This window comes from Paroedura picta, chromosome 5, assembly GCF_049243985.1.
Source record: "Paroedura picta isolate Pp20150507F chromosome 5, Ppicta_v3.0, whole genome shotgun sequence".
NCBI classification, from domain to species: Eukaryota; Metazoa; Chordata; class Lepidosauria; order Squamata; family Gekkonidae; genus Paroedura; species Paroedura picta.
The window spans coordinates 113,118,839-113,140,981 of NC_135373.1; the positions used below are offsets into that span (position 1 = coordinate 113,118,839).

Sequence of the window (22,143 nt, forward strand, 5' to 3'; positions counted from 1 at the left end):
TCTTCTTGGTTTTCAGAGAGTAAAGTGGCCTTCTTTGTGCTTCCTGATTGGTCCCCTTATTCCCAAGTGTAGCACTGCAAGAAGTGGACGAGATGAGGTGCTTGAACCAGAGTGGTAGCCATGTTAAGTCTGTGGTTGCGGTACTTCCGGCTTTTGTTGCCTTGCTTGCTGTGGGGTAAAGGGTAATGACTGGGGAAGGCACTGGCAAACCACCCCGTATTGAGTCTGCCATGAAAACGCTGAAGGGCGTCACCCCAAGGGTCAGACATGACCCGGTGCTTGCACAGGGGATACCTTTACCTCTTTTAGTCTGACTATCAATGCATCTGATGATCACAAAGACTCATGCTAAGATCAATTGTGTTAAATCGTCACAAAGTTACTGAATATCAGTTTTAGAGCTGAAAGTACGAGGTTCCAGACTGTGTACAAACTCTCCGCATTGCTGGATTTTTTTCCTGATCATTATTGCTTCAAGGTTCTCTTCCGGAAGGCATGCAATCCCTCCGCAGTCTCTGACTGTCTGGGCACGGACAGTGCATGGGGACAGACACAGGGATGGGGCTTAAATGTAGGGAAGCCAGCCCCCCGGAATTCATCTCCAGACTACAGCGATGGGCTCCTCCAGATAAAACGGATGCTTTGGTGGGTGGGCTCTATGGTATTGTACCCCACGGATGTGTCTATCCTCCCCAGGCTCCATCCCCAAATCTGGATCTGGCAGCCCAACCCCCATTGCCCACCGGTAGCTGGGGAACCCAGGCAGGCATCCTAGAAGGGGAGCTAGGGGGGCTTTGTGGATGTCTCCCTTGCTTCCCTGCCAGCTGGTGGGCAACGTGCTTTTCAGGCAATTAATTAGGCCTCTATAAAAGTCAGGAGTGGTTTAAGGATTCACGGGGCTCTTTCCACCTGAGCCAGTTTAAGGATTCACAATTGCGATGGGAGCAGGGAGCAGCCGGACTGTGGGCAGAGGGGTCCCCACAGTGGCAAGGAGGGTCACTCTGAGGGTCCTGAAAGAGGGGAAAGGAAGGAGGAGAGAGGCCAAGGTCCTCATGGGGGGGCAGCACTGGGCATGATCTCATGTGCTACATGAGAAAAGGGCCCTGATTAATGTGATGGGGATGGGCCACATCACGTCCGAAGCTAAGCAGGACAGCTCAGGGAGACCACTGAGGGAGGCCACGGTTGCTAGGTCGAGGCACGCAAGGGCAAACCACTGCCGCTGGTGGGCTCTGGAAACTCCCCGGGGGTCTCTGCCCTGGACAGCCCTGGACACCCGACCTGGGCCTGGGGAAAGGACGGCCACTGGGGAGGGGTCGTGAGAAACAGGTGCCCGCGGGAGGGGCACGAGAAGCGCCGCTCTGGCATCGGAGGAGGAAGCCGGCGCTGGGCTGCCCTTTGCGCTCCCGCCCGCCCGCCCTCGAGGGCTGTGTGGCGCTTGTGGGACGTGTGGGAAGGAAGGCGGGAGAGGAGCGCCTCGGCGCCTCCAGGGAGGGAGGGCACAGCGAGCCGGGAGACAGGCCGAGGGCGAAAGGGAGGAGGAGGAGGAGGAGGAGGAGGAGGGACCCGGCCAGGCCAGGCAGCCAGCGAGGGAGGCGGGGAGGGAGGGGCGGGCAGAAGCCACCTGGAGAAGGTGCGGGCCGCCCGAGCGCGCCAGGAAGGGCGCGCGGAAAGGCGGGGAGGCGCCTCAGGCAGCCCAGCGGAGGGACCCCCGACGCCGGCGAGGAGGGGCGGCGTCGCGGCCGGGGACTCGACGGGGCGGGAGGAGAGCCCGAAGCGGGCGCCAGGCAGCCGGAGAGCTTGAATTTGGCGGCGGCGTGCGCGCTTCTGGCGCCGAGAGGCGGAGGGCCCGGCGGCGGCGGTGGCAGCAGCAGCATGCTCTGGCCCGCCGGCTTCGACTGAGGCGGGATGAGGAGCCGCCCGCTCCAGCTGGGCAAGCTGCTGCGGAGGAGGTTCCGCCTGGTGCTGGCCTTGGGCGTGCTGGCCGTCGGGCTCTGGGCAGCCTACCTGGAGCTGGTGGCCTCGGCTGAGGCGGGAGGGCACCCTCTGAACCGCAGTGAGTGGCCGGCGCGGGGTGGACGGCGGGAGGGCATTGGGTGTGGGCGCGTGTTTTTCCGGGGAGGGGGGGATGTTCCTGTCCACCCACAGCCAGAGACCCGGAATCCCTGGTTTATATCCTGGGCATGTGCAGAGAGCCCTTCAAGTGAAGGCGGAGAATGTGGCGCATGAGTCCGGGGAACTTTTCCGGGCTGGCTTCAGAGTTAGAGTCTAGAAGGGACGCTCGAGGGCTGCTAGTCCAACCCCGTGTACAATGCGGGGGATCCACAGATCTCCCCAGTGCCTCAGAGAGTTGTAGAGCCTGGAAATACCTCCAGACTGGTGCTGTAGGGCCTGGAGGAAGTCAGGATGCCAGCCCCCCCCCGGGAAATTCCTGGGTTTATAGCTCATCTCCAGGTGGCAGAGATTTCCCTGGAGAAGATGGCTGCTTTGCAAGGTGGACTCCATGGCATTCGACTCCACTGAGCTCCCTCCCTGCCCACGTCTGGCCCCACCCCTCAAAGTCTCCAGGGCCTTCCCAAGCCAGAGCTGGCATCCCTAGGAGGAAGTTCTTCCAGAAAAACAGCTCCTTCCCCAAAGATTGGGGAGGAAGGTGGAAGTTCTTAGCCTGTGGAAAGGTTGGGAACTGATGCATCTTGCCAGTGTGAGATTTGAGTACTGGCCATGTTACAGCCAGTACATGTACCGGGAAAACACATAATCTGTGTACAGTGTACACTTAATTCCCCTCTTTCAGTGTGCATGTTGAGTAATTCTTATATTCAGTGCACATGTGTGTGATAAAAGCTCTCTGTTTATCAAAGCTGTGGTCAGTCCCCACTTTCAACTGCAGAGTGATGGCTCTTTTTAAAAACCAAACAGATTTTTAAAGCAGAGGCTGGATAGCCATCTGATGGAGAGGCTGATTCTGTGAAGGCGCAAGGGGGTTAGAGTGGAGGAGCGATAGGGTTGTGAGTGTCCTGCATATTGCAGGGGGTTGGACTAGATGACCTAGGACAGGGGTAGTCAAACTGCGTCCCTCCAGATGTCCATGGACTACAATTCCCAGGAGCCCCTGCCAGTGAATGCTGGCAGGGGCTCCTGGGAATTGTAGTCCATGGACATCTGGAGGGCTGCAGTTTGACTACCCCTGACCTAGGAGGTTCTTTCCAACTCTATGATTCCATGTACTTGTAGGATGTAAATGCATTCACTGAAGCATGAGAGGGGGGGGGGCTAGCTAGCGGGATGCTTAAGGGACCTGTTGAGTTGTGATTTCCAAAGTCAGCCGAGTCATGAATGCACTAAAAACAGTCTTTGCAAACTGCTGTGGGATGGATCCTACCAGCTGGACCATTAGTGGAAAAGGGAGGAGTGCTTTGGTCATCAATGCTGTGGATCTTGAGACATGGCTGTGTAGAAGTCCTATAGAATGGAAGCTGCAGTGTGGAGGAAAATTGGGAGTGAGAAAAGCAGGTGGGGGCAACTAGTTTGTATCCTGCCATTCTGCTTAGCTGTGTGTGGAAACTTCATCCAATTTTAAGCAGCTTCAAAAAGCTACCAGAGTCAGAGGAAAGTTCCGTATGCTGGAGAAGTCTTCCGATTTGGCTGAGAAAAGTGACTGGATACCAGCCGATGCTGTGATTTAACACCTTTTATGTACATAGCGCTTTTACAGAGTACAAGATGACACATCTCTGCCTCAGGGAGTTTACAGACTGAAATAGGACAAGGGGAGGGAGAAGAGGAACCTGGCTTCATTCTGATATCATGCAAAACCGTGGTTTTTATTTACACTAACTGTGGTTAGTGTGAGCAGGGCCTCTCAGAGGTCAAGAGAGGCCCAGGCCATTTACATTTTTTGAGACTCCCAGTGATGGCAGATTAATTTAAAGTTGTATGGTGAACATCTTGGTTTTGGCCTTGGTTTTGATCTTCAAGGCCATCTGCAGCTTGGGCCCTGCCTATCTGAGGGACTGCTTGCCTGCTTATGCTCCCCCACAAGTCTTTTCGTTTTCTGGGTGCCCATCTCTTGGAGGCCCCTGGCCCTAAGGTAGTGTGTCTGGCCTTGATCAAGGCCAGGACTTTTTCAGTCCAGGCCCCAAACTGGTGGAATGAGCTCCTGGGAGAGCTGAGGGCCCTGACGGAGCTATCACAGTTCCGCAGGGACTGCATATTAGAACTCTTCCACCAGGTTTTAGGTTGAGGTCAGTGCTAGTGCTGGGAATATCTTGGCCCCACCTCAGGCTCAGTTGTATTACATCCATACCCCCACCTCTAGGGAGGTCTGCTCGGGGGAGGGATTTCTAGGCCGGCAAGCTTTTGTGGATGTAGGGGGCTGAGAACCCTGGTTATAATGGGTTTTATGTGGGGATTTTATGAGGGGGTTTATGTTGTAAGCTGCCACAACTCGGAAAGCCTAATAAATAATGATAATAATAATAATCTTCCTGTCAGTGTTCTCTATAACGGTATGTATTGGAAGCATCTAAATTTGAGGCCTCCATGAATATGAGGACTGCGTCAAATGACCTTCCTGCTTCCCTCCCCTCCCCATGACAGGCTCTAAGCATGATCTTTCAAATGCAAGCAATTCACTTAACTATAGATTAGATTTCTAAACTTTTCTACCATTGAAACATTCTTCAGGCTTCAGGAAACCCCTGAATATGGTGGGGAAGCACAGCTGTGTACACACCCACTGTTGCCCCATCATTGGCCATTTTGGGAGAGATGGGGGTGTTGAATCAGCTGATAAATGTATGGCAAACTTTAAAAATATTTAAAAGTTAATTAACTCGCACCCATTTGGGAAACCCTTCCAGGATTGTCAAGAAACCCCAGGGTTTCATGAAACCCTGGTTGACAAATCCTGCTATAGATGGTTACGGTTTGTCAAACCAAGATTGGAAGCCATGGTTTGAAGATGGTTTATGAATCACAGTTTGAATTATGAGCATGTATTTTTTTTTTTTGATATATGCACATAGTCACCCTGGTTTAACCCTGACTTGCTTCTGGGCACTATCTTTGTTGTAGTACAAGCCGGGCTAATAACCAGCTCACCGTGGAAGATTCGGGGAAATAACAAACCCCTTCATTGTTGCAGCAAACCAGGATCCTTAAGCCAAATCCTGTTGTTTACAAGTGAATCGCAGTTCAAACAAACCACGGTTCTGTTCTGTATCTGAACTGACCTATTCCAGTTAATTGAATTAAAGGTTCCTTTCAGTCAAGGAGGGGATCTAAGGGGTTGTGTCAAAGGGGTTCATGGGAAACGTAGTTTTCAGAGAATGGTCTCAAAAGAGAGAGAAGTGTGATGCTACTTAGCATTTCATAGGTGTTTAGCTCAGGAGTAGTGGACATTAAGGACAGCTTGGGAGAAAGAATAAGGTTGCCCTATATGGGAGGAATAGACTTTAATCTTATTGTCCTAATGTGCTGCCTTGATTGTACTGAGATAACATGTGAAACATCACGAGCACTTATGAATAATAATTATAATGGCGAGTAAAAATAAGCATTGTTATTCTGTGGATCAGATAAGCGGTCGCTGGAATTTTAGCCAGGTTCCTTGAGGCTAAATGCGCCCTGGCTAATCTTTGCTCCAAAGAAGCTGCCCAAAATGCTTGATTACAGAGTATGCAGTGACAGCACTTGTGCCAAAGATACGGAGAAATGTAGGCAGAAACATTGGATAACATTTGAGCTGGGGCTGGATTCACCCCCTCAGCAGAGGGGGGCTAAATATGGATGTGCATGATCCTTGCTCCAGAGGACTTGCCCAAAGGCATGTTCTGTCTGCCCCCGTCAAGTTGTAGCTGACTTGTGGTGACTCTATGGAATTGTCAAAACTCGAGGTGAACAGAGGGATTTTGTCATTGTGGGCTTTAGCGTTGTTATTAGTAATATATAATGTATATAATGAGGAGCCTCTTGTGGCGCAGAGTAGTAAGACAGCAGACATGCAGTCTGAAAGCTCTGTCCATGAGGCTGGGAGTTCAATCCCAGCAGCCGGCTCAAGGTTGACTCAGCCTTCCATCCTTCCGAGGTAGGTAAAATGAGTACCCAGCTTGCTGGGGGGTAAACGGTAATGACTGGGGAAGGCACTGGCAAACCACCCCGTATTGAGTCTGCCATGAAAACGCCAGAGGGCGTCACCCCAAGGGTCAGACATGACTCGGTGCTTGCACAGGGGATACCTTTACCTTTATATAATTTACATTGCATTCTGAAGAGTGCTAAAGTAAATCCCCATCTGGTCTTTTTTGTATCCTCTGATGTGCATTGACTTTTAAAGAAAACAACATGTGCTAAGTTGAAGTGGCAAATGTTTGTCCCAGTCTAGCAAATCATCGTTATTTATGTAGTAATCAGACATCCCACATTCAGAAGACATCACAAGCATGGGTTGGTTGAATGTAAGCTAACATGCAGATAAACTGTGGCTTGTTCCATGTACTGATTAATTCCACAGAGGGCAGGAATAAGCCTCTGGTTCAAACAGAGGAAACATTGGTGGACTGACCCTAGCATGGGGTTCTAGAATCAGGGTTGCAAAACTTTTCTTAGAGGATGGCTCTACTGTGGCTGTGACTTTGTGCCCACCATGAAAAATGCAAGGGGCAAAGGTGATTGGTTCCTATTGTAATTTAATTAATAGTTACTCACTTTTCCCACATATCTCTGTCAAGTTCTTGGGTTGTAAGACCATCTCTTCTCCTTTTTCTTAATAAAGATTGTGTCGTCGTATCCAGCGTAGGAGTGTGCATCCTTTCTTATACAAATGTGCAATTATATTCAAATTCAATATATCTGTAACAGCGGGCTCACTGTTATAATAATGTGCTAAGTGCTAAGTGGGCAGGGATTGGGCATGGCCTGTTCGAAGCAGGGCCCTGCCCAGTCCCACCCACCCAGCTAGCCAGGGGCTCTCTGCCGGCATTACCAGCAGTTTGCCCCTGGACACTCCCCAGGACACATGTAAGTGCCCTGGGGGTGGGGGACTCCATTCCCATTGTCCCAGGCCAATGGAAGCCAGCGGGGGGGGGGTGCTTTCCCTTCCCATTGGCCCATGAAGCCCTCTTGCCACCTCTGCAAGCCAACAGGAAGCTGGCACAGTTACGGAGCCGGCAGGGGGGGCCTTTCCTTACCCCTTGGCCTTTCCCTTACCCGTTGGACCCCTTTCAAAGCCCATTTTTAAAATAGGCTTTGATACTAGTATAATATATTGTTGTTATTGTTAGGTGAGAAGTCGTGTCCGACCCATCGCGACCTCATGGACAATGATCCTCCAGGCCTTCTTGTCCTCTATCAAGTATAATATATAATTCAGTATAAAATCAATATACATAATTCTTAGCATGGCCAGATGTGTGGATATTTAAATCTGGAAACTGGGATTATAGACAGAAGACCAATCTTTCTACAAACCTGAAAAATGTCTCATAAAACCCTCCAAAATGATAGAAGCAGCACCTTTAGCTTTAAGAAACAAGTGTCCTTGGTGGTCATTGTTAGGTATCCACAGCAGTATTGCTAACCTTGAAGTCTTGGTTTCTTTAACAAAGGCTGGGCTGGGGAAGGGGCAGGGCTGTTTTGGCCTTTGAAGGATTCATCAAGACCAGGCCAACTAGCAACCTCTGGGTGACTTGCTACCACATGCCTTCCATGACTCACCCAGGCCTGAATGCTTGTTACTGTTCCAACAGTAGCTACTGTACAAAAGCCAGAGTGGTATAATGGTTGGAGTTTCAGACAAGGATCTGTGAGAACCTGGTTCAAGTCCCCACTCTGCCATGGAACCTCCTTGGGTAAGCCGTAGGCAGCAGAATTGTTGTGCAAACAATTAGAGGAGAGGCAGAGACATAATAGAGGAGAAGACAATGACGTAAGCTGCTTTGGGTCCCCATTGTGGAGAAAGACAGGAAATAAATAAACCAAATAAATATTAAATATAGCTAAAGTTCGAAGATAAAGGATAGGTTCACTGGTGGTTGGAAAGGGGATTAGGAAACAGGGAAAGATGGGTTGCCAGGAGGAGGGAAAGAGAATTAGTGTGGTGGTCTCCTAGCCTAATGCTAACCAGGCCTGGTCCTGCTTAGCTTTGGAGATCTGATGAGATCAGGGACAGACAAGGGAGAAAGTGAAGTCCTTGCATTCCCCCCTATACATTTGGGCTGCCCAATACACAACAGTTCACAACTCAGCCATAGTTTTCCTGGGTAGACACTGTCATGGGGAGGGGAGGAAGTGAATACACAGGGACAGATAAATATAGACTGGCTCGTTGTTCGTAAGGTAGCAGGAAGAGTAGAGGCAAGGGGGGCTTTCATGGAAGGCCAAGAAAAAAATAGTGGAGAAGGGGGGGGGAGGAAGAGGTGCAGATCCTGCTTGCATTTGTTTAATGTTTGTCGCAGTTAATACGCAGTATAGATGAAATAAAATAATGCAGCGCAGTCCACTTATACATAATTAGCTGCCAGTACCTGGCAAATGATTACCTGAATTTATGATAGATTGCAATAGCTAAGGAAGTGGCTTGTTATTCTGTTCACAGTACAGTCTCAAACGCAGCTACACCCTTCTAAGTTCATTGAAGTCAATAACAAAGGTGTAACTTTGCTTACGATTGCATTGTTTGTCCCCTGGTCAAACATGAATATGTACTATTAACAGTAGTATGAGAGAAGGACGCTGTACTTTCAGGATGGTTTGTGCATTGTAAAAGCAGGTATCTTTGTGATTTTTACACTTGGGATTCCTGTGGAGATCGCGTATGATGTCTTATATATACTTCCTGTAGGAAGTAAGGGTATAAATGCAAAGAACTTGCTAGCCCTCCCTCCTGCCTGCCCCTGGCAATATGTTCAGGTGCTTTTGTTCAAAGGCATTTGGGTAGTGGCTAAACTGTGCTAAAGGTTGTACATTTCTGTGCATTCTTGAGCAATTAACCATGCAATCCTAAACAGAGTTACACTCCTCTAAACCCAATAATTTCAATGGACAAAGAGAGGTATAGCTCTGCTTAGGATGGCATTATAACGCTCCCACTGTAACTCTTTAGTTCCTAAACTCTAAATTGGTAGTAGTAATTTGATCTGAGACCTGGGATGTTGGGGGATGAATAATGAACCACTTTGCCTATTGAGTGGTTGAAATTTGAAATACACATTCAACGTTGTACAGGGATGACATGTGAAAAAAAAACCCTGCATGATAGTTCCTCAAATTTTGGTGCTGGCCTGTAGGAATTAGAAATACTGTAAGTGTACAGTCCAGTAACATGGGTTTAAACATGTGTCAATAGATGAAATACTTAAAGGGCTGTCACATAGAAGATGGAGCAGAGTTGTTCTCTCTTGCCCCAGAGGGACCAACCAGAACCAATGGGTTGAAATGAATTCAAAAGAATTTTCAGCTAAACATCTGGAAGAAGTTCCTGACAGAGTGGCTTCTCAGTGGAACAGGCTTCTTCGGGAGGTGGTGGGTTCTCCTTATTCGGAAGTTTTTAAGCAGAGGTTAGATAGTTATCTTACAGAAATACTCATTTTATGAATTTAGGCAGATTGTGATTGGGTGGGCAGAAGGGATTGTGTCAGGCCCTTTCTTGCATGCTCAGGGAAATGCTGATCGCCACTGTGGGATAGTAGGTGAATTTCCTCCAGGCCCGGCTGGATTCTGGAGATTTTTGGTGGGGCAAGGATCAGTGGGGGATAAAATTGGGGTCACTGTGGGCAGGTAGGCAGTTGTGAGTTCCTGCATTGAGTGGGGGTTGGACTAGATGACATTGGAGATCCCTTCCAACTCTATGATTCCAACAAAGGAGGTTTTTGGAGCAGGAAATGGTGGTTTGAGCTCATTGCTTCTGTGTTAATGGTGGATTTTGATGGGCCATTTTCCCAACATTTTCCCATGGACTTCACTTATAGGAAAAGGCTCTGTACTTGATGTGCTGGGATGCTATTATCAAACTGAATTTGGTGCCATGTCACTTCTGGGAGTGTAGCAGGGAGGCGTGGCCTGCTAAAATCACTCCTGGAGTTCCTCAAAGCCTGACAAATGATTTCAGGGTCTCCTCCAGGGTCTAAAACAGGGGTAGTCAAACTGCGGCCCTCCAGATGTCCATTGACTACAATTCCCAGGAGCCCCCTGCCAGCAAATGCTGGCAGGGGGCTCCTGGGAATTGTAGTCCATGGACATCTGGAGGGCCGCAGTTTGACTACCCCTGGTCTAAAAGCTGAAAAAGGCTGCTGTAGAGTTTTAAGGGCAAGAGGCATTCAGAGGTGGTTTGCTGTTGCTTGCCTCTGCAGAGTAACCCTGGTATTCTTGGTGTTCTCCCATCCAATTTCTAGCCAGAGCTGACCCTGCTTAACTTTGGAGATCTAACGAGATCAGGAATCAGACAAGAAAGGGGATGCAGGAAGAAGAGTTGGTTTTTATACTCCGCTTTTATCTTCCAGAAGGAATCTTAAAGCAGTTTGCAATCATCTTCCCTCCCTCTCCACACAACAGGCACCCTGTAAGGGAGGTGGGGCTGAGAGCGTAGCGCTATCACAGCTGTGAGGAGCCCTAGGTCACCCAGCTGGCCGCATGTGGAGGACCTGGGAATCAAACCCGGCCCACCAGATTAGAAGCCACAGCGAACTTTGGAGAAGGTCTCTCTTTGGAGAAGGTGAAGTACCCTTCACAAGTTCTTGCAGTACCCCGCTGTACATTTGGTAGTGACTTCTTTACAGCTATAGCAAAATGCATAAGTATGAGTACTGGACCTAAATTTTTTTTCTATTTAACGTAGAAAATGTTTCCTAACGTACCAAAGTTTCCTAACGTACCAAAGTTTAGTAATGAATTATAGTTTAGAAGCAGGTCAGCAATGTGTGTATGTGTTTTTGTGTGTGTGTTTTAAAGGGATGTATTTGCAAACATACTGTTTAAAACAGTGAACACAATCCTGCCCTTATAAGCCACAACAATGGCAACAGGAAAGAGTTACAGTGTAGTAGTTTATTATTACTGTCGTAGACAATCAAATACAGATTAAAAAAAACAGTAAAAAGCCACCTGAATGAGTTACAGTGGAATCCTAAAACAGAAACAACTGTGGTTCCGTTTAGGATCACACTGGTAGAATACTAGACTTCTTCAAGCGTGCTGAAAGATGCTTTATTTGTTAGACTGTACCCATTTTAATTGGGGACAAAAAAACTAGGTTACCTCAGAGCCTACAGACACAGCTTCTCAGAAATCTGGGATTTTCTTTTACATAGAAAAATGCTGTCATATAATTAAATATACAAATAACAGAAGCTAAAAACCTTCTATGTTTAGTTGAAGGCTGAGGTAATTTTTTTAGTGACTTGAGAAGGTAATTTTGACGACTGCCAATGCTACCGAATTACTAGTAAAAATCTATTTTGGGTTATAGGAATGAAAAGCAAACACTGTTTTGTTTTTCATTTCACTGCTCTGTCTCAGTAAAAATTTCTTCCTTGTATAGATAGATGTAAGCACTGAGGAAGAGAGCATTGAATGAGGAGGAGGAGGAGGAGGAAGTGGAGGAAGGGGCTGCTGGGAGGGGGAATTCAGTTTAATTCACTGTTCTCCTTTATGTATTTTTGAATCTTTCTTCACAGTCTCCCAGGTGGAAAACTCTGTGACAACACGTAATTGGGTGCCAGCCAGCATGGATGCTGCTAGCTTTGCTGATGCAATAGCCTCCCTCTGTGCATGTTGTTCTGAAACTCAAAGGTAGATTTTTCAGTATTTTTCCAGAGCTGGAAGTGAGGCTAGTAGATGATTATTTCCATTTCTCTGATGGCAACAGAACACTGTCTGTTCAACTTTGTCTAGAAGACAGCAGAAATATGGTGTGTTCAGAAGGCACTTATGGGGCACACCTTGAGCCATCATAACCCTTCTCTAAAGTAAAAAAACAAAATGCCAATATTGCATTTTTTTTCTAAAGTAAAAAAAAAAAACTGAAGAAAATTTGGTTCTTGTATGCTGCTTTTCTCTACCCGAAGGAGTCTCAAAGCGATTTGCAGTCACATTCCCTTTCCTCTCCCCACAACAGACACCCTGTGAGGTGGGTGAGGCTGAGGGAGCCCTGATATTACTGCTCGGTCAGAACAGCTTTATCAGTACCATGGCGAACCCAAGGTCACCCAGCTGGTTGCATGTGGGGGAGTGCAGAATCGAACCTGGCATGCCAGATTAGAAATCCACACTCCTAACCACTACACCAAACTGGCTCTCAAGCAAACCCTGGATGTTTTTGCCTTTCTTTGTCCGAAAGAAGCTGTAGCCCCTTAATCATTTTGACTAGCCTTTTTCTAGGCATTCCCTGGAAGACCAATTAGTCTGCATTAGCTGCTGCAAAAACATTGCTAGTTCTTATCTCAGAAATGCCAAAAGATTAGAATCGCTTCAAGGTTAGAGGAGAAAAATAATGCTTTAACCACTCATTAGTTGTCATAACCTTGTGCACTAAAGAGGGCAACCAATCTGTGTTAAATTAATTTGTATCTGCTGTTTTGGAAATACTTAATGTATCATGTACTTAACGCTACAAAATAAAAGGATGAAATCTATCCTGGGATGGGTCGCTGTTTTAAAAATGGGAAATAAAGGGCATGAGTGTATGCATAGTTTTCACAATTAGTGTAAGGTGGGTTTCCCCAACGATCTGTACTGAGGCAGGTGCTAAATGATACGGAGTCTGGAATAAGAAGTGTATTAGCCAAGTGCGTAGTTGGCATCAAATTGGGCAGTGCAATATGAAACAACTCTAGAAACATCTCTGCAGACTGAGTGAATGGGCAACTGTTCCACAAGTGGACAATTTTGTGCTAACAGGAACCAACATGCAAATGCTTGTAAAAAGACCAGTCACAGACTCTAATACCTGAATTCTTTGGACCAATGATAGGGTCACGATAAGGGCCAACCAGGGCTCTTGGCAAGTTCCTCAACTCAGATAAGTCCATGTTTTTTCCCAATTGTTGTTCGCTATTTGTTTGGACTCAATAAAGAACTGTGTTTTCGAAGAACTTGTAGTCTGTCTACCGAAAATAGGAATATTGACTGGAATGGATCATAGGGACCATAATCTTGTTCCATCTACATTGGCTTCCAGTTTGCTTCCAGGCTCAATTCAAGGTGGTAGTGTTGACCTTTAAAACCCATTTGAATCTGCCCGTAGATTCTGGTCATGTTTGGAGGCCCTGATTCAGGTGCTACCACCATCTGAGGCTGGACCAGTGGCAACCTGGAAAAGAGGTATCTCAGTTGTGAGTCCCCAGGGAGATACATCTGTCTCCCACTGTTGGTGTCTTCCACCAGTGACTGAAGACATTCTTGTTTCATTTGGCGTACTCAATTTGGCCCCCAGCATTTCTTTTGCCCCCCAGCATTGCTTATTATGTATTTTATTGCTGAATTATTTAATCATTCTAAAGGTTGTTTTTAATTTTTCAAATGTTTTAATGTTTCTTACATAAGCCACCTTGGGAGGAAAGGCGGCATAAAAAAAGTAATTTTTTAAAATTGTGGATGATGCACATTTGAATTAAAAACTCCCAATTTCATATCTGTTCCACTTAATATTTCTGGTAAGGCCTAGGAGGAGGAGCTGATCTCATGGCTTAAGTGCCACTCAGCAGTTAACACCCACTCAGGGTGGCCGTCCAGCCCCTGAGTGTCTCCTCCCCCAACCAGCTTACCTGTCTGTCCAGTGGCCAGCCAATTCCCTTCCGTCCCCCACCCCTGACCACCCCTCCTCCTTCCACTTCCCTCCGAGGCTGCAGATTCCTGCTGCATGGGAGCTGCCCCTGCCGGTGAGTTCCTTGCCTGGGGGCCCCCAGCCTACAGCCTTTCCAGGTCCTGGGAGGGAAGGGAGAGGCCATCCGCTGAGTTCTTCTACCCCACCCCCCAATCTAGCACCTGTAGCATTCCTGAATGCAACAGGCTTTGTCCCTAGTATGAAATATATTTCATGTTAAAGGTTTCATCTCTCCAGGAACCAACCAGGAAACGGATCTTGAGTCATGACAGATAGCTCAATACAAAGGTCCATTTCGCTTTCAGGAACAGTGAAGTAGACAAATTCAACACGAGGGATTGTTTGGAAAGATTCTGGTAATAAAACAGCTAGTGGCTTGGATCCTGCCTAGATTGCACTGCTGCAAGAAGAGAGCTGATTTTGCCCATTTCTCCTCACTCAGGACACCTCCAGGCCCCCAGCCCCCAGTCTCTCGGGAGCATTCTTCCTGCCACAAGAGGAAGGAATATCGGGAAATCAGCTCCCCCCCCCCCCCAATTGTGTCTGCAGAAATCTAAGCAAGATTCAAGTCCATGTATAAATTTGTGGTACATCCACATTATGTATATAACCTTGACCTAGAAAAAGCTATAGAAAAGAATGACAAAAGTATTATATACTTTTTCACAGTCAGAGTAGTTCAGCAGTGGAATAGGCTGCCTAAGGAGGTGGTGAGCTCCCCCTCACTGGCAGTCTTCAAGCAAAGGTTGGATACACACTTTTCTTGGATGCTTTAGGATGCTTTGGGCTGATCCTGCGTTGAGCAGGGGGTTGGACTAGATGGCCTGTATGGCCCCTTCCAACTCTATGATTCTATGATTCTATGATATATTTCTAAGTAAGCATTAGCCTCTTGTGAGCCTCTTGTGGCGCAGAGCCTCTTGTGGCGCAGAGTGGTAAGGCAGCCATCTGAAAGCTTTGCCCATGAGGCTGAGAGTTCAATCCCAGCAGCCGGCTCAAGGTTGACTCAGCCTTCCGTCCTTCCGAGGTCGGTAAAATGAGTGCCCAGCTTGCTGGGGGGTAAACGGTAATGACTGGGGAAGGCACTGGCAAACCACCCCGTATTGAGTCTGCCATGAAAACGCTAGAGGGCGTCACCCCAAGGGATACCTTTACCTTTAAGCCATAGCAGTATCACAGTCTGTGCATTTCATTACTTTTTGACTGTCCAGTTTATTTCCCAAATTTGGTCTTGTGGTACCTTAAAGGTTGGAATGTTTTTTCATTCTTTAATGTCTGGTTTGAATTCATTTATCCAGTTGGGCCAACATGAATGGCAAAAATGAAAGGATGTGCAACTGAATGACTTGCTAATGCTGTTGAGGCCTGAGATACCATCCCCCAAAATGATACTGGGACAGAATTGACACCAGAGTTCACTGGAAGGGTCTTGTCCTCTGAACTTGCATCTTCACTGGTTGGCCAATTATTGCTGGTGAGTCATAGAATCATAGAATCAGAATTGGAAGGGGCATCCTGGATTATCTAGTCCAACTCCCTGCACTATGCAGGACACCCAGAACCCTATCACTCATCCACTGTAACCTGCCACCCCCTTGAACCTTCACAGAATCAGCCTCTCCGTCAGATGGCTATCCAGCTTCTGTTTAAAAATTTCCAAAGATAGAGAACCCACCACCTCCTGTTCCACTGAGAAACGGCCCTAACTGTCAGGAATTTCTTACGGATGTTTAGACTGAATTTCTTTTGAATTAATTTTATCCCATTGGTTCTGGTCCGTCCTTCCAGGACAAGGGAGAACAACTCTGCTCCCTCCTCTACATGCCAGCCTTTTAAATACGAAGATGGTTATCAAATCCCCTCTCAGTCGTCTCCTCTCCAGGCTAAACAGGCCAAGCTCCCCTAACCTTTCCTCATACGTCTTGGTCTCCAAACCCCTCACCATCTTTGTTGCCCTCCTCTGGACACGTTCTAGTTTGTCAACATCCATCTTCAACTGTGCTGCCCAAAACTGAACACAGTACTTCAAGTGAGGCTGAATCAGAGCAGAGCAAAGCAGTACCATCACCTCCCGTGATCAGGACACAATACTCCGTTTGATACAGCCCAAAATCCTTTTTGCCTTTTTAGCCACCGAGTCACCGAGTCATTGCTTGAGAGGAGCTATCTGTAAGCAAGGACTAGCCTCCCTATTTTATTCTCCATCACAAAGTCTGTGGAGTGTTATAGATCCCTAGTGTTACTCTGGAGCAGGGGTAGGAAAACTGCGGCCCTCCAGATGTCTATTCGCTGGCAGGGGCTCATGGGGATTGTAGTCCATGGACATCTGGAGGGCCGCAGTTTGACTGCCCCTGTTCTGGAGAGACCTGAGCAATACTCAACCAGTGATAACAGGCATCCAGTTATTTCTCTTCTGGGTCTGTCCTGTTCAAGCTGATTCCTGGATCCCTGCCTGACCTATTCAGCTTGTCTGCTAGCCGAGACATTTTCTGTATCTGACGAAGTGGGCTCTAGTCCATGAAGGCTTCCTCTACAATAAACTTAAGTTCCACATGGCTCCTTTTTGTTCATACATATGTATGGGGACACAGGATTAGACAAAAGGGTCAGGTGCATTAGCGGTGGGACTGAAATTCCCGCTGTTTGTGTGAGGAGAACAGAGGATTGCCCTCACCACTTGCCAACGGGCAAAGATGAAAGAGGCCGTTCTTTATTGCCCGTGAAGTTCAAGGTTTATGGATGTAGCTCCTTTCAACCGTACCCTTTCACAGGCTCTTAAAAGGTCCTGCAGTGGCAACTGAAGCATCTCAGAGGACTTTGATAACTTCCTGGAAAGGTGGTTTCTGTTTTCCTTCCCTGCAGCGTTGGTTAACACCCTAAGAAATAACCAAGATGTCTAGGCCAGGAATACATTTTTTAAATTTATTTATTAGAATACTGGTTCTTATATGCTGCCTTTCTCTACCCAAAGGAGTCTCAAAGCGGCTTACATTCACCTTCCCTTTCCTCTCCCCTCAACGGATACCCTGTGAGGGAGGTGAGGCTGAGAGAGCCCTGATATTACTGCTCAGTCAGAACAGCTTTATCAGGTCTGTGACTAGCCCAAGGTCACCCAGCTGGCTGCATGATCGGGAGCAGGGAATCAAACCCTGCTCGCCAGATTAGAAGTCAGTGCGCCTAACCACTACACCAAGCTGGCTCTCCAGACTGCCCTCTTTTATTTCATTTGTTTGTTTATGTATTTATAATTACATTTTTATGTTGCCACTCCCAGCCAGCCACCACAATAATAGACTTACACACACACACAAACTCACAACTAAAGTCGCAGCCAATCCCCGCCCCACTCCTTCTCTCCCCAATTTACCCCATTTCCTGGGGTGATATTATAAGGAGCCCTCAAGGAGGGGCCAAATCATCTATACAGCCTGGCCTCGACCAAAAGCCTGCCGGAGAAGAGCTCCATCTTACAGGCCCTGCTGAGCTGTATTAGCTCCAACAGGGCCTGTAGCTCTTCCGGGAGCTCATTCCACCAGGCAGGAGCCAGGGTCGAAAAGGCCCCTGGCCCTGGTTGAGGCCAGGTAAACTTCACGTAAACTTCAGCCTATTCAGACCCACAGGCGACATAGGGAGATAGATGGTCCCTCAGATACACTTTGCCCATACCGCTAATGGCATTGAAGGTTAATACCAGAACAGAGCCTTTGTGAACATTGCCTGAGGAATGACACAAATTTCCCCTGCCCAAGGCTGCCCCCGTCCACGTCTTGTTTCTCCACATTTCTTTGGTGGAATCATGCTGTATTTTTGTCAGGTCTGTGACAATACTGAGTCTGAGGTGCTTCTCTCATGTTGCAGACCTGAGTTGCAATAGCAGCAGCTCACCTTCAACACAGTGGCACACAGGTTTGCCGTCTCTCGTTATTCTGGTATCAGAAACTGGGGCTGATGCCACTTCTCACGGACCCCCCGGGCTTTCTCTTCCTGGAAGCGCATCTGCCGCTAAAGCATTCTTCATCAAGTACAGGTTCCAACAGCCCAGGGTACATTTACTTGCCGGTTCTGCAGACCTTTCAAGGATAATTGTTTTCACAGGGGTAGTCAAACTGCGGCCCTCCAGATGTCCATGGACTACAATTCCCAGAAGCCCCTGCCAGCAAATGCTGGCAGGGGCTTCTGGGAATTGTAGTCCATGGACATCTGGAGGGCCGCAGTTTGACTACCCCTGCACCCTTTCTAGCCACCTGCACCCTGGAGCCAAGACGTGAACCTCCCACTGCCTTTTCCTGAGCAGGGGCTGGAGAATTCACCCTTGTACACCATCAGGTGTTTGCCTTGATAATAAAGCATAGCCATGAGGGAAATTTGGTAACTGTTGACATGACCTAAATAACAAATGCTTCAATAAAAAAAAATTAACGCAAGTCAGGACCTGTTTTAAAACAATAACAAGCAAAGTGGGAGGGGCACTAGCTTCATGGGGCACATGTTATCTGGGGCTATCTTGCCTCCCGTGACTCAGCGTGGTGTGGTGGTTAAGAGCAGCAGACTCTAACAAGGGAAAGCTATTGGCACCTTTAAGACCAACCAAGATGTATTCAAGGCGTGAGCTTTCGAGTGTAAGCACTCTTCCTCAGACTTAGTCTGAGGTGTTTGAACATAATATTTTCTTAAATACATAGGTGATCTCAACTATCTGGGTACAGACCCACCCTTTGTCTGTTTCTTCCTCCCATCCCCACATACGGTACAACTGCATGTTTGGCAGTCAGAATGTTTAGGAAGTAAAACTGGTTTCTAAAAACACAGGATTGTTTGTCATAGTGGTTAGGAGTACGGACTTCTAATCTGGCATGCCGGGTTCGATTCTGCACTCCCACACATGCAGCCGGCTGGGTGACCTTGAGCTCACCACAGCACTGATAAAGCTGTTCTGACCGAGCAGTGATATCAGGGCTCTCTCAGCCTCACCTACCTCATAGGGTGTCTGTTGTGGAGAGAGGAAAGGGAAGGCGAATGTAAGCCGCTTTGAACCTCCTTCGGGTAGAGAAAAGCGGCATATAAGAACCAACTCTTCTTCTTCTTCTTCTTCTTCTTCTTCTTCTTCTTCTTCTTCTTCTTCTTCTTCTTCTTCTTCTTCTTCTTCTTCTTCTTCTTCTTCTTCTTCTTCTTCTTCTTCTTCTTCTTCTTCTTCTTCTTCTTCTTCTTCTTCTTCTTCTTCTTCTATGTAGAATTTCCCAGCAGCTTATCACTGAACGTAGGTCAAGAAAGTTCACTACCCTACAATGCATACTGTTTTTAAAAGTTAATTTCCTTTTCATGGTAAGTGCCAAAGGTAAAGGATCAATCAATTTTCATTCCTCAAACGAGCATGTTTAATAAAGTGTTTGAGAAGACCTTTGAGAAAAGAGCAAAGAAGTCACACCTCCCCAGGCATTCTGGTTGGCTATTGTTTTTAATATCCCTTCTTTTTTGTGCTTCAAGGTGTAAAATGTTTCAAAATGTAGAAGTGCAATAGCGATTGCTTTTAGATAGCCAATATGGATAAATTTCAGAAAAAGTTTCACAAAACAAGCCCAGTTTAAACTTGATAGGATCCCCATAATCTTCCATAGGCATTTTTCAGGGAGGTTTAACATTGCTTACTAAAAATGAGGAGGCTTGGGGGTAAAACATCTGGCTATGCTAAGTATCCAATACAGTGTTTACAAGCATCCTTACACTGTGACTTTCCCCAAACTATTCTGGCTTTTAACTGGTGTCAAAAATGTGCATGTTTTGGAAGAGTTCTCCCACTAATCAGTATTTCCAGATCAGACCTTAGGTTAGGGGAGTTTGGCCTGCTTAGCCTGGAGAGGAGACATATGAGAGGGGATCTGATAACCACCTTCAAGTATTTAAAAGGCTGCCATATGGAGGATGGAGCAGAGTTGTTCTCTCTTGCTCCGGAGGGACGGACCAGAACCAATGGGGTGAAATTAATTCAAAAGAAATTCTGTCTAAACATCCGGAAGAAGTTCCTGACAGAGTGGTTTCTCAGTGGAACAGGTTTCCTCAGAAGGCGGCGGGTTCTCCATGTTTGGAAAATTTTAAACATCTGATGAAGAGGCTGATTCTGTGAAGGCAAAGGGGTGTCAGGTTACAGTAGATGAGTGATAGGGATGTGAGTGTCCTTCATAGTGCAGGGGGCTGGACTAGATGACCCATGAGGTCCCTTCCAACTCTATTATTAGAATCATAGAATTCTATGATTCTATGACCCCTTCAAAATCAAATTTTAAACCAATCCTGCACATCTCAGAGACTTCTATTAGCATCAGGGGGATGGGTGTTAGTGCACACATGTATATGCACTATAACACTTGATGACCTTTTGCGTGTGTTAATGTCATACAATTCCTTGTATATGGTTCTTGTATAGGGTATATGGTTGTATGGTTGTATTCACACAGACATGAGCTCATGCAGAACAATCTTCCTGCTTGGGGCTGTTTTCCTAGGCACTCCTTTGACTTACGGTATTTTAATTAACGAAGCTGGGAATGTCACAGAGTTAGTGAATTTGTGCTTACTGTTGTCATTTCCATCCTGCTCAGATGAGTAGTGAGATATTGTGAATGTTATAGTTACTTTTGTTCCCTGTATGTGTGTGTGTTTGCACACAAGTTTAGGCATGAATGGGGCTTGGAAGATTGGCTTTAGTTTATCTAGTTTCTTTCACTGTAGTTCTTCTAGCAAGGATTGTCTGGACATGTGAATGGGTGTGTGTATATTTGTAATAGGTGCTTAATCCCATTGCTTTCCTCCTTACTTCCTGGATTTGTATCACACCTGTCTTTTCCACCTCTTTGAATAAACAGCTGAGGTACCACAGAGCTGAGTCTTTCTTTGATGTGCACAGATCCTATGAAGAAGGATCAGAAAATGAGTGATATTCTCCCCTAAGTGAAAGGAATGGGCCATGTAAGAGAGCCAGTTTGGTGTAGTGATTAGGAGTACAGACTTCTAATCTGGCGAGCTGGGTTCGATTCTGCGCTCCCCCACATGCAACCAGCTGGGTGACCTTGGGCTCTCCACAGCACTGATAGAGCTGTTCTGACTGAGCAGAAATATCAGGGCTCTCTCAGCCTCACCCACCTCACAGGGTGTCTGTTGTGGGGAGAGGAATGGGAAGGCAACTGTAAGCCGCTTTGAGCCTCCTTCAGGTAGAGAAAAGCGGCATAGAAGAGCCAGCTCTTCTTCTTCCTCTTCTTCTTCTTGTTTCCATTGGAGTCATAGCTATGGGAAGTCTGGTTTCAAAACCAGGCTGGCATCCTAGCAAAAGAAATTGAGAGGTAAGGCTGATTTCCTTGACCATGAGCTGATGCATGGCAGCACTTCCATAGTAACATCATAACATTGGGTCAGTGCTCTAGGATTGCCCCAAACTCTGTGGTTGCACATTGCCGCAGCACCAAGGAGATCATCACAGTGGCTACCATCTAGCCTTTCATTGGAGGGTCTGAAGATGAGAGGTCCCCCACTGTAACCTTTATCAATTTCAATAAAATCAAAGGTGTTGTTGCCTTACAGTTCCTCAGAGCTGGCATTAATTTTTTTTAAAAAAGGCTGTTCAGTTTGGCCCTCCTATCTCTGTGACATTTGATTACATTTTTAAGCATTGCTCTTGATTGGTTTTATTGCTTCTCATTGTTTTATTGTTATTTTAACATATTGTTTTGCAGTATGCTGCCTTGGAGAGGCTGCGGCTGAATGCTTTAAATGAACAATGGTATAAGATTAGTATTGTGTGCACGATAACTTTCACCTCTTCTCTATGCTCCTTGGCATCTCTGTTTACTCCACAAACATCAGTGCAATGGAAGCAGAAGGCAAGAAGTGTAGGTTTTTATACCCCGCTTTTCTCTACTGTAAGGAGTCTCAAAGTGGCTTACTATTCCCTTCCTCACAGCCACTCCTTACAGTAGAGAAAAGTGGAATCAAAAACCACCTACCTCCCGAGAATACTGTGACTAGCCCAGAGTCACCCAGCAGACTTAGAATCATAGAATCGTAGAATCATAGAATAATAGAGTTGGAAGGGACCTCATGGGTCATCTAGTCCAACCCCCTGCACTATGCATACACAGGAGTGGCAGAATCAAAGTCAGATCTCTGAATTAGAATTTGCTGCTCCTAATCGTGGTCGATGGGCTTGGGGCTCTTCTGTATCCACTAGAAATGGTATGCTGACCAATAAAATTTAGCGGAGGGCCTCTGTGCACGGAACCTTTCAGGTGTGCACATTCTGAAATGTGTAATGCATAGGTCCGCGTCTCAAAGAA

At 46.9% G+C, this 22,143-nt stretch overlaps 1 protein-coding gene across 2 annotated transcripts in view; it reads left to right on the forward strand.

The window, feature by feature from the left end:
- Positions 1-1,598: 1,598 nt before the first annotated feature.
- B4GALNT3 (beta-1,4-N-acetyl-galactosaminyltransferase 3) overlaps positions 1,599-22,143 on the forward strand; it is a 98,660-nt gene continuing 78,115 nt past the window's right edge. For both annotated transcript variants that reach the window (XR_013231415.1, XM_077339993.1), the window contains exon 1: positions 1,599-2,056. Coding sequence is in view for 1 of the 2 variants with exons in the window: in XM_077339993.1 (XP_077196108.1) it covers positions 1,909-2,056 (148 nt within the window). In the remaining variant the exon portion in view is untranslated. The remainder of the gene's footprint in view (positions 2,057-22,143) is intronic.